We start from the raw sequence: 12,379 nt of genomic DNA on the forward strand, positions 1-12,379 counted from the left end.
ATCAATGAATACTGCAGGCACATTTCTCCTTCGGCTTTAGGTGCCAGAAAAAAAATTAGAGAAAATGTAAATGCATTTTAAAAATTCTGTGTTATTATTACTTCTGGTCTTTTTACTCAGTTTACTCCTTACAATGCTCTTTAATCCATGGCCTAGTTTAGTGGCTTGTTGCCAAGGCTGATGAGAAGCAAGGAAAGTATTAGTTAGCAATGTTTTCAAAAATTTGGTGCAATCCAATTCAGAAGGAAAATTCACATTTTTATTAACCAATTTAGTCAACATCCTCTTACATTAGGTTAAGCAACTACTGGAAAATATAATTCAATATTATTGTTAATCTCACAAAGTATATTGTAGTAACTTTACAAAACACTAAAAATCATACCAACTGAAAGTCTGTGTGGGAAGAGAAGGGAAAGGATAAAAATGGCGGATTTTACCAAAATATAAAAGAAGGAATTTAGTAAGGTAGAGCAGGATGGTATGACTTACATATTGAAAACAAAATGAGAACTAGGGACTAGGTAAGGTAAGGTTTTTCAAAGTATTTATATAGACATTTTTGTTTCACTGACAGTGGTGCAAGTAATAGATACTCAAAAAGCAAAAGAACCAAGAAAATATAAAGCACTTTACAAATTTAAGTTATAGGTTACATATTAGAGAATGTCTAATCCAACTGCTAGAGTTTGGAATATGCCCAACATGCCCATTGTTGGTTTTATCAAACTCATCTCTAGTAATATTACCACCTGTATTTGTGTAAAGACCGCTTTCCAAATGCTTTCACATGGTTCTCTTTTGATCCATCGCGAGTCCACTGAGGTAGATGGATAACTACCTTCTCAAAGCCAAGTTTATCATTGCTAAGAGTCTAGACCAAAATACTTTTCTAACCATCAACGCTCATCCTATTATATCACCTCGCCTCCAAGTGCTTTTATGCCTCCAACTTATGGGATTCCAGTACACAGTAGACATTCAATAATTATGTAATAAATGTAGGAATTTTGATCTAAAAAAAGTAAATAAGATTAGAAGGAATACAATTGAGGGTAGATAGAGATGGTCTACGCCTCATTAGTAGACCATGTGATCAGCATACCACACCATAATAATTAACTACAGCTTGACCCTCTCCAAGGTTTCTTGTTTCTGCTTGCTAAAAGAAAAAGTCTCTTATTTAGAACAACTCCAAACTGACTATGTAGCTGTGTCAAAGAATGTAAATATCAACTATGAAAAAATATAATTCCTTCATCATATTCAGAGAACTGACGGTGTCATGCCTAAGTGACACAGTTCCCCAAAGTGGAGAATAACGTCAGATCCAATTTCAAAAACAAAAATTTTACTACACACTAAGAGAGACAAAGACTAGGAATAAACGTTAAGCTGTCCTTGATTTAGCCCCTGGGTGGGCTCATGATGCCCACCTCTCCACAACCAAATTTGAACAAGTTTCTTGGTTCCTTGCTCTTACTGAAGAAGCAGACGGAGGTGGATTAGTCACCCAAGTAAACTGACCCTGGGGTTGAAACCTGAATGACCTTCATTCCAATCTGGACATGTAGGTCTGCTTGTTTCAATTTAATAACCCCAATGTCCTTCAAAGATTCTATTGTAATAGTGCCGTCCATACGTTAGTACCTTCTAAAAAAAAGCATTAAATGTCCTCTGAGTTCAGGGAACATTTGAAGTGAAAACCATCACAATGTGAGGGAAAGAAAGAAGAATCACATAAGGAAGGTGCACGGCCCTAAGGGGCAGAACTGTACCAGCAACGGGAGCAGTCCAGAAAGGCTTCACGCAGAGGTGGGATTTACGATACTTTGTGGATGACAGGCCTCCATTACAGTCAAAATGTGTTGTATTCTTTAGTTCCTTCTAAAATAAGGATGGGAAGGGATGAGATGTTATTTAAAAGCTTAAGAACTACCTATCCAGTAAAGTAATACTCAAAAAGGGGTGCTTTTAAACCACTCAGGTTCCTAGCTCCCTCTCCAATCCCAGATCCCAATAAACATACCTCACCCAACCCTACTAAACCACACCCCACCTCTGCCCCACCCCACCCTCCAGCTACGTCCCCTTAGCGAGGCTGCCATTATTACGGAGTGCGCTATAATTCTCAAGTTTGTCAGAGCAGAAAACAAAGTTGCAAGAACCAAGGGGAGGGGTGGGGGAGAAGGCGACATGTCCCAGGCCCAGCGTTCACAAAAACCTATTCACATGTTTAACATCATTTCCAAATTAGACTATACACACAATGTGTTGTTGTGGTGGTGGTTGAAGCATTTGTGTGTTACATATGAAGGCTGAGAACAGTCTATTATGTCCATAATCCAGTTCAGGCAGTTCTTCACATTTTAATATACCGGGAACTTCAAAATATAGACCTCGATTTCTATCCGAGGGGTCCCCTCTATCTCTGAGAGGTCCCTGTTAGACTCACTGGCCTAGTTTCTAGAACTAAGGCAATCATAAAGCCAAAATAATGGGTACTGAGAGTGAGGGGATGTATTTAAATGTCAAATTAAACGTATTCATAAAGCATGTTTAAGGGATTAAAACTGTAGCTTTTAAAATATAAATTTATTCTATTTCTGGGGTGTCCGACAGCAAAACATGAAGTCCTAGAAAATTCAGAGCACTGACCAACAGAAGACTTGAGTTGCTAGCTGGGGGACTTCAAGGAATTCCTTCACTTCTCTAGGCCTCTAATGCCTCAACCGTCTTAAAGGGGCCTCAACCAGCTAGGCTATTCAAGGTCCCATTCAGCTTTAAAACCTATTTTGTCAATAATTATAGAAATAGTAAAAATTATGTTCAATCTATAAATTTCTAATAATTTTAAAAAAACAAAGGAATCTCTGGAGCTGGCCCCGTGGCCGAGTGGTTAAGTTCGCGCACTCCGCTGCAGGCAGCCCAGTGTTTCGTTGGTTCGAATCCTGGGCGCGGACATGGCACTGCTCGTCAGACCACGCTGAGGCAGCGTCCCACATACCACAACTAGAAGAACCCACAACGAGAAATATACAACTATGTACTGGGGGGCTTTGGGGAGAAAAAGGAAAAAATATAATCTTTAAAAAAAAAAAAAAAAAACAAAGGAATCTCAAATATAATTCCTAAACACTCAGAAGATCTCAAGATAATTGTAGGGTGTCGTGAAAACTGTCCCTTTGGCTTGGCTGTCGTTTGCTTCAAACAAAGGCTGGGCCACAGGAAAACTATTTTAACACTCTGAGAAGATTAAATAGTTAATCCACCTGAAAATGAAGTTGAAAGAAAGCATTCACAAATCCGCTTCCCAGAAAGAAGCATTGAAAATACAAATATTTGTTTTATTTTGAATAATAAATTATTCTAATGATACACTGTATACAAATACTTTCTATTACATGGCATGCATTTTCATTGCTGGTTTTTCCTTCCTAGTCTGAAACTCAGAGAAAGGTCTTGTCTAATGTTGACAGAAAATAACCACTTATAAACCAGAGTCACACAGGTGAGTTGTAACACGTCTTGGGGGAAAACAGCCATAACAGTGAATATTCCAAACTTAACCTCTCTGAGGAGAAATTGATGAGAATTGGAAGATTGGGCAGATTATGGAATTAACTGCCAAGATAATTCCTGCTTTCATGGCTTCACTAAACTGGAATTTCTAGTGCATCATTCACTGCCCCATAATTATGCATCAAAATATTAACCAATTAGCAGGTAAGATAATAAGAGCTCAAGGGGTATAATAATTAGACATGAAACTTGAACTTCCATGGAGCTCCAAATAACAAACAGGTCTACTACTCTTCATAAATTTAATAAACTGTATCTGAAGAAAAAGTATCAAGTCATATTTTGTAAATAAAATAATTTCATTGATTTTCAACTCATATCATCTACTAGTTCCTTAGTCACTATTCTTAAGAAATGTATGAACTAAAAAATGCTACTAAAAAAGATAAAGGAGGGGCCAGCCCTGTGGCTGAGTGGCTAAAGTTATGTGTACTCGCTTGAGAGGCCAGGGTTCACGGGTTCGGATCCTGGGCACAGACCTACTCCACTCATCAGCCATGCTGTGGAGGAATCCCACATAGAAAATAGAGGAAGACTGGCAGAGATGTTAGCTCACAGCTGGTCTTCCTCAAGCAAAAAAAGAGGAAGATTGCCAACGGATGTTAGGGCAAATCTTCCTCGCCAAAAAAAAAAGAGGAAAAATAAAAAATAACTGCAACAATTGTCTTTCACTTCTAGTTTGTGCTGTTGATTTTATTTTGTGTTAGTTCCAACATAGTTTGTGCGTTTAAAGAGCCTCATACTGCTAGGTCTAAGCTCCATGAAAGCAGAGACCATGTCTGTCATGTGTGTTGTGCATTCTCAGTGGTAGGAAAGTGTCCAGCACATAGTAGGCACTTAATAGATATTTGTAGCATGAAGGAAAGAAGGACTAAACAAATGACCAAATACCAGATAATCATCTATTTCCTAAAATAAATATTTCTAAGAGCCTTGCTTATCTACGTCTATATTTTCTAAACATTAAATTGTTTCAAATAATTTACATGATATATATATTTGTGTTTCAGCTTGAAAGAACCTTATTACATTGAAATTAGTACACGAAATGTTTTGAAAACATTTGGAAATATGTTTAAGGACAAACAGATATGAGAAGCCTAAGTTTGAGTTCCAATTCTGGTACTTACTGGCTGAGAAACCTTGACTATGTCACCTACTGTCTTTGAGACTCATTTTTTCATCTGTAAAATAAGGATATATCTGTTCAGCCTACCTTACAGGGTTTTAATGTAGATTAAACAAAATATTGCACATTTGTATTAGAACCAGATTGGGACAGAGACCACAAAAGCTTAAATGTTTCCTCTTCGGTAATAAGAGTACCCAAAGTAAACAGACTGTCGGGAAAGTCAAGTTTGAAACGTTAAAATAGTTACTTCCTGTCAATATAGAGGCACCATTCATGCCAACAGTTTGACTAACAACAAAAAAATCACATATTTAATAGACTGTGTATAGAAAGTTCTTACAACACTTAATACCTTTACACTGTCACCTCAGCATGAGGCAAAACAAAAGTTCAGGGAGGTCACGTTGCAAATCAGCGCCAGTGACAGACTTAAAACAGAGCTTTCGACTGTCCGATCACCCCTTGCGCTTGCTGAGCAATGCCACTTCCTAAAAGTGCTTTAGTAAGGTGAAATACAGCAAATTGGACACCATTATGCACTAACCCAGACTCACTGTCAAGGATACGTACTGTTCTCTGCCAAAGCCAAGCAAAGACATTTTATCTCACAATCACACAGACAATGACACGAAAACACAATGGGCCTTTTCTCTATCTCCATTTTCGTCCAGCTCTTGACATATTTTGCAAGCTAAAGTTCTTGACGAGGAAAAAAGTTTCAAATATTATGTCAGCATTCAGACAAGGAAAGGAAAAGGACACACCATCCCACAATGTGTGGGATTTAGAACTCAAAACGCTTAATTAATTTTATCATTTTGAGTTAACTAACTAGTTCAATTCAGCATACTTAGATAATAAGAGTAGAATATCCACTATACTCCATTGCTCATTTTTGCTGATGACATCAGTAAACTTACCACATTTTCTAGGAAATCAGCTACCACATTGAGTCCATAATTGGTAACTTTCTACCCCTATGCACTCAAAGGAAAAAAATGTTGCTGTAAAATCAAATCTTATAAGTACATAGGTACGTGTGTATATATATATGCTTGTGTGTATGTATGTGTATATATAACCACTCCAAAAACAGATGCCCAAGATTCTGGTATTTTCTTGATCTAAGAGTGGAGTTAGGCTATGACAGGGTGGCTATGAACAGTTTTATTCTATACTTCTTCCTCATATTTTTTAAATTATACAGCAGCACTATCCAATAGAAATATAATACAAGTAACATTATAATTAAATTTAAAATTTCTGGCAGCCACATTTTCAAAAAGGAAAAATAAATAGATGAAGTTAAGTTTAATAATATTTTATTTAACTCAATATAACAAAATATTGTCATTTTAACATGTAATCAATACAAAGATTACTGATATACTTACATTCATTTTTTTCATATTAAGTCTTTGAAATCTATGTATATATTATATGTCAATTAGGACACTAAATCTTCATCAGAAATACTTTATTCGTCCTTAGATTTCATAAACTTTACAGTTAAGAGTAGATCTCTTAACCAAGTTGTTCCAAGCTTACTTATAAGTTTTCCAAAAACTAAGTCAAGGCTTAGTTTCTAAATTTAAATTTAAATTAATTAAAATTAAATAAAATTTAAAATTTAGTTCCTCAGTAGCACTATTTATAATTCAAGTGCTCAACAGTCACATGGGGTTGGGTAGCAGGGCTGTCACCTGAATCCACATCTACCGCAATGAAAGACACCCTGCAGAACAGCTCAGATATAGTCTATCCAAAGGTATTTTGGGAAATTGAATTAAAAATATTCTCCCTAAATGAGAAACTTCCTGTTTAACTTCTCCCCAAGGCTTTATATGACCATGCACTTATTTTGAGAAACCTAAAAGAGAGTCATCAGCAGTAACATACTGATAAGTCGCTACATCTAATAAAACCCAAGAACCTCTAGGACGCTGAGTGCACTTACACAAGTAGACTCAACTCTTTATTACCTGTTATTATATTATTCATCGAAGGGGAAAAGCAGGTCAAATGCCCTGCCAATTTGTGTCTATGTGTTGGTTTATTTATCCCGCTGATGAAGCCTATCGCAAAGTGGAGGGTATGACTGGAGGACAGTGGAAAGATTAAAGAATCTAAGGAAATATTCTAGCTAAGTTCAGGTCCTCTCTTTCCAAGCTCTGTATTTTCTAGCAAGATCAAGGTCTGAGTAACCTAGCAAAGCCATTCATTTGTAAATAAACTAGTACAGAACCAGGAAGAGGCAACTGACCGTAAGCTAAATAAAGCTCTGTGAAGCACGTTCTTGCCTCTCACCTACATAGATTTAAGGGTTAAGACCTTGGGCCGCAGAGTCAAGCCGTCTGGGCTGGAACCCTGGTTCTACCACTTGCTACCTGTTTAACTTTGGGCAGGTTAGTTAATTTTTCTGTGTCTCATCTGTAAAATGGCCATAGTAACAGGACCTCAATCAAAGATTGCTGTGAGGAATAAATGAGATTTCACAGGATTTAAAACATCTTAACACACAGCACTGATCCAGGCACCTGGTATGTGTCCAACAATTATTGCCATCTTTAGCTCGGAAATCAGGATAATAGAGATGGGGATATATGTTCAAAAAGGATTTATTGTAAATGGAAATATATGTGCTATTTTTATGCTATGTAAAATAAGTTGAGAGAGTGGATCTATTCAGATAATGTATTTAATGAAAACAAAATAGATCTTCACAACGTGGCTTACTAAGTTCTGTTAAAATGTTTCCAAAGCCTTTCCCCAACCATGACACCCACACTTATTCACTTAAACAGTGCTAACATGCATACCAAAACCAAGTAAGTTATTTATCTGTCAGCATCACTTAAGGGTGATCCATGGCTCTACTGGCCTCCATTGCAAGCAGCATCAGATTTGATAGCAGGGCTAAACTGCCCTATGACATTCTAGAGAATCCACAGATAAAAATCTTAAGTCTCTAAAAATGGTTTCTCTCATAGCTGAATTTTCTGTTTTCATTACTATTTTATGCTTCTTCACCTTCCTTGACCAGATCTATCAACTACCAAAACTGCCCCTTACTGGGTTTCCTCTTCTTCCATCCCCTTCCTCTGCATGGTACAGTCAAGAATAGGTATTAAAAGACCAAAAGAAGGAGTAGCAGTAATAGGAGAAACAAACTAATCTAACAATTGGATAAGTACCCCTAGAATAACCAAGAAAGTCAAATTAAAACTTCAAAAGCTTTATAACAGGCGAGTCTAAAGAGCCATAAAACTGTCACCTCCATGGGTGGTCATTTCCTGATCTACAAAGGGAATGAAAAAAAATCTTTAAAATTCATTTTATTCTTCCAATTGATTAAAGATACAAAGAATGTACATAACAGCCATTTCTATGCCTAAACAAGATGTCACTAAAATAACTATAGAAATGCTGACATTATAGGATTTTTTAAATAACTTTTCAGAAAGACTACAAATGGATTTTTAAAAGTAATTTTTTGGAGGACAGATTATTTTCATAGTCCTGAAAGTATACATAAAGACAAGCGAATTCACAGCAGACTCTCAGGGCTGGGAAAGCGACGCACTTCTTCCACCATGAATGCTTCATTAATATTTCAGGGATGATGTTGCAATTTTCCAGGAGCAACTGTCAGAGCTTTGCTTCTTGATATGTATCAAAACAGTCTAAATTACATTCAATACTCGTGTATCTGACATTGACCAAAATGCAATTTTAATGTAGCTAGTATTTCAAAACCCACACCCGGGCACGTAGAATTTTATATTGTATCCATCCTGCCGAACCTCAGGGTATTTCACCTAGTCATCCATTTAACCCTTCCCCTCGCTGACGAGTTTTCTTCCTTCTACAGACCTATCCCCCGTGAATCTGACCTTAAATCTAATTCCCATTGCCACGCCAGCTACGGCTCCCGCGCCCACCCGCTGGCGCTGGCTGGTTCCCCGGGATGCTCAAGGAGACATCCATCCGCACCGACATCTACAACCCGCGGTGGGAAGCGCTATCCGTCTGATGCTTTGTCTCCTGCCTCAGAAGGCCGGAGTCGCAAGTACACGTATGACAGTCACTCTATAAATAATAAAAAGGACACCGCAGCCCAGGAGAGAGGCAGCTCCCCCGGGCAAAGCCCGACAGGAGATCACCCAACGCGGCCGAAGCGAAGGCGATCGCTGTTCCGGCGGGGGGTGGCCGGCGACGGCTTTGCCCCCACCCCGAGGAGTCGGGGCGCCCCTGGGACCCGGTGCCGCGCCGCCGCCGCCGCCGCCACCTGCAAACGCCCACGGCGGGAGGGCGGCGGGCTTCCCCGCGAACACCGGGCCGCGCTGCCTCAGTTTCCACAGCCGCCCAGCCCCCGCCGGCCGCCCCTGAGAGCAGGTCCTCGCCGAGCCGCAGCCCACCCGCCGCCCGCCGCCACCGCGTCCGTCCTCACCTGACAGCCACCCGCACCGAGCTCTCGTCCGGGGCGCCCCACATGCTGGCGGCGCGCGACAGCCGGGCCCGGGGCGCCGGCCGGCCGAGAGGAGGAGCGGCCCGCGGGCGCGAGAAGCTGCAGCGGCAGGGGCGGCCGGCTCACCTCCGGCGCGCTCCAGCCATGTTGGGCCACTGAATGGAAAGGTGGCGGCGGCGCGGCGGCGGGAGGAGGAGGAGGAGGTGATTCAGGCGCGCGGGCGCCCGCCCCTTCTCCCCCGCGCACCCCCCGGCTCGGGGCGGGGACGAGGCGCGCCGCACGGCGAGCGCGGCGGCGGCGGCGGAGCCTGCAGGCCGCTGGCCTCCGCACGGCCGGCGAGCGCACCCTGCCCCCCTGGGGCCGCGGCCGCCCGGCGCTCAGGGCTGCTAGCCCCGCGCTGCGTCAGCGGCCGCCGCCCGGCCCCTCGCCCCGCCCGCGCTCGGCGGGCACTGCCTGGCGCTGCCGGGCAGGGAGGCGCGGGGGGGACGCGGCCGCGGGCTGCCCGCCCGGGGCACGAGCCCTGCGCCCCGGCAGGCTCTTCGGGCGAATGCAGCCGCCAGGGCTCGCCCTGCTGCCTGTGTCTTTCTTACAAGGCAGCTCGATTCACCAGCGCAGCCGGGAACCAGGCAGCTGCCACTCCGCTTCGGCTTTGTTCCCCCCTTCCTTCGCCCTAGTGTCCTCTCTCCAGCTTGGACTTTGACCCCCTTCCCCAGCCCCCGGCCGAACGCCCTCCCTCCCGGGAGTCGGTCATTCGTGCTCCACCGGCTCGTCGGTTTGGCCCCTGTCTCCATCGCCCATTGCCCAGCCCGAGTGCGCTGTGGAAATGATTGACTCTGGGATTTCTGAATGCGTTTCTGTGAAATCCTTTGTACACTGGCAAATGAAGTGCACCCCGGTCCTGCCGAGTGTTCCCAGAACTGAGTATCCCCCAAGACCTGCTGTGTAGTGAATCCTTCTGAACTGAGTGACTTTCCCTTCTGGCCTTCAAAAAGCGCCTCCCAATGCCGGGATTCTATCGCCATGGGCCCATTGTGGTTTCTGCTTGTGACTATTGTGCTCCCACATGCCTTTAGCTGGCTCTGTGGAAACAGCCTTTATTCGCTTTGCCACAGAGAATCTTTTGTGGGCAGCCCCATGCGTTTCTCTAAATAAACATGTGGGTTCATACAAAACAGTATAATAGATAAAATGGCACCATGCAAATAAAGGCACTGCCCCAAGTACCTGCAGTCTTAAATCGCGCACCTAATCGTCCTAATCAGCCGGGATGCAGCAGCCTGCGTCAGAGGAGGCAGCAGGCTTTGGGACAAACCAGCAGTGTTTAATCTTAAGAGAAGGCCCATGTAGTGTATATAATTATAGATAGTTTAAAACTGATTCTGTCCCTTAACCTCGATACCCCTGAGTCTTAACAGACACATAACTAACCGGGAGATAGAAAGGGCAGAGATAGTAAGTATCCTCCTATAGTCCAAGTGGTGGCAAAGCTCTCCTCTGGCTGCCCTCTGTGGAGCCTCTCCCCTGCCCGCCCGCCCCCCAGCATCATCTGTCAACACTTCGAAGCACCATTTCCTCCTGCCCTGGCAGTCCCACAGTCTGATCTGAACTGGCCACCTTGCTACTTGGATTGATAAAAGTTTCAAGGAAGGCAATTCAAGCCAAGCAAATTTAGCAAAAGAACTAAGAAGAAAGATGGATCATTTAAGACTTTTTTTTTTTAAATCTCATTTAAAATAGCTCCAGGCTGGCCCTGTGGCCCAGTGGTTAAATTCTCGTGCTCCACTTAGGCAGCCCAGGGTTTCTCTGGTTCAGATCCTGGGCACCGACATCGCACCGCTCGTCAGGCCACGTTGAGGCGGCATCCCACATGCTACAACTAGAAGGACCCAGAACTAAAAATACACAACCATGTGCTGGGGGGATTTGGGGAGAAAAAAAGCAGAAAAAAAAAAAACACTGGCAACAGTTATTAGCTCAGGTGCCAATCTAAAATAAATAAATAAAATAAAATAGCTCCAGTACATATATATCTCAGTAGGAGCTGTCACAAACAAAAATGTCACTAGGAGCCTGGCAGGTAACTTAAGTGAATGGAGCAGGCAGGGTGAGGACTGTGAGAAAATAGAAAACACAGGCCCCTTACAAAGGCAGTGGCCATCCTCAGCTCTGGCCTGCTGGGATGCAGACCCAGTGCTGCCAAGCTTTTTGTTTGCTTGTATGTCTGTTACTTCTCAAGAGATAGAGAAAAAATCACACTTTTATGGAAAAACTCCTTAATTTTAAACATCAACAACTAATTCAACGCCATATTTATATATACCATGCAAACCAATTAAAATGTGTTTCAGGCCAACTTCAGTCCCAAGCCATGAGGCTGGAACTTTCGGACCAACATTAGCACCAATAGTAGCTGTGGCTTTGGATACAGATTGCACATGGTTTCAGGAAGAGGCAGTGTAAGAATTCAAATTCCCGTTGACAACTGAGTAATTTTCTCCCAAATTTCAAAATTTGTAAATTAACGATCTGTTTTGTATTTACTTCAAATTCCTTTATAGCTGCTATAACATCTTTCCTTATGGCTCCTCTAATTAATTAATTATCTGAAGTTAAAGAATCCTCTAAGAGAAGAGCTTTTAACAGAAGAGTGGTTTAAATCCTATGCCAGTTATTCACTCAATAAATATTTAGTAAATGATGGCTATGTGCACACAATGCCGGACCCTAGCCATATGGAGAAGATTAAGACTGTCATGTCTCTAAGAAGCTTAAAATCTAGTTCAGGGAGACAAATTTCAAAATCCATACGTGCAGTCGTTGAAAATATGACAGGAGTATGGTGAATTCTACCTGGCAGGGTGAGGAATTCTTCAGGTATAGACCACTCAGGGAGTCCTCTTTGGCCCCCACACTGCAGGAAGAGTGATCTTTTAAAACGCAAGTCATTTATGTTAGTCCCCTGCCTGAAACCTTCCAATGGCTACCTAACAGAAATAGAATAAATTCTTCTAGACTTTAAGGCCCTTCACACTCTGGGCTCTCCGAACTCTAACCTTATCTCTTGCCATTCCAAGACTTAAGCACTACTTTTTGGTGATACTGGCCATCATTCTATTTCTTAAACATATAAAGTTCTTTCCTGCCTTAGGGCCTTTGCACTAGCTATCCCCTCTCCCCAGAATGTCCTTTCCCCAGAT

At 42.3% G+C, this 12,379-nt stretch overlaps 1 protein-coding gene across 16 annotated transcripts in view; it reads right to left on the minus strand.

Moving 5' to 3' along the window:
* The window catches only part of KIF21A (kinesin family member 21A), a 147,598-nt gene extending 138,015 nt beyond the window's left edge, over nucleotides 1–9,583 (minus strand). For 14 of the 16 annotated variants that reach the window (XR_011439734.1, XM_070270108.1, XM_023643359.2 and 11 more), the window contains exon 1: nucleotides 9,165–9,583. Coding sequence is in view for 13 of the 16 variants with exons in the window: in XM_070270108.1 (XP_070126209.1) it covers nucleotides 9,165–9,208 (44 nt within the window). In the remaining 3 variants the exon portion in view is untranslated. The remainder of the gene's footprint in view (nucleotides 1–9,164) is intronic. The other 2 variants (XM_070270111.1, XM_070270109.1) reach the window with 1 other exon arrangement.
* Between the last annotated feature and the right edge of the window lie 2,796 nt (nucleotides 9,584–12,379).

Source organism: Equus caballus, chromosome 6 (genome assembly GCF_041296265.1).
Source record: "Equus caballus isolate H_3958 breed thoroughbred chromosome 6, TB-T2T, whole genome shotgun sequence".
Lineage (NCBI taxonomy): Eukaryota > Metazoa > Chordata > Mammalia > Perissodactyla > Equidae > Equus > Equus caballus.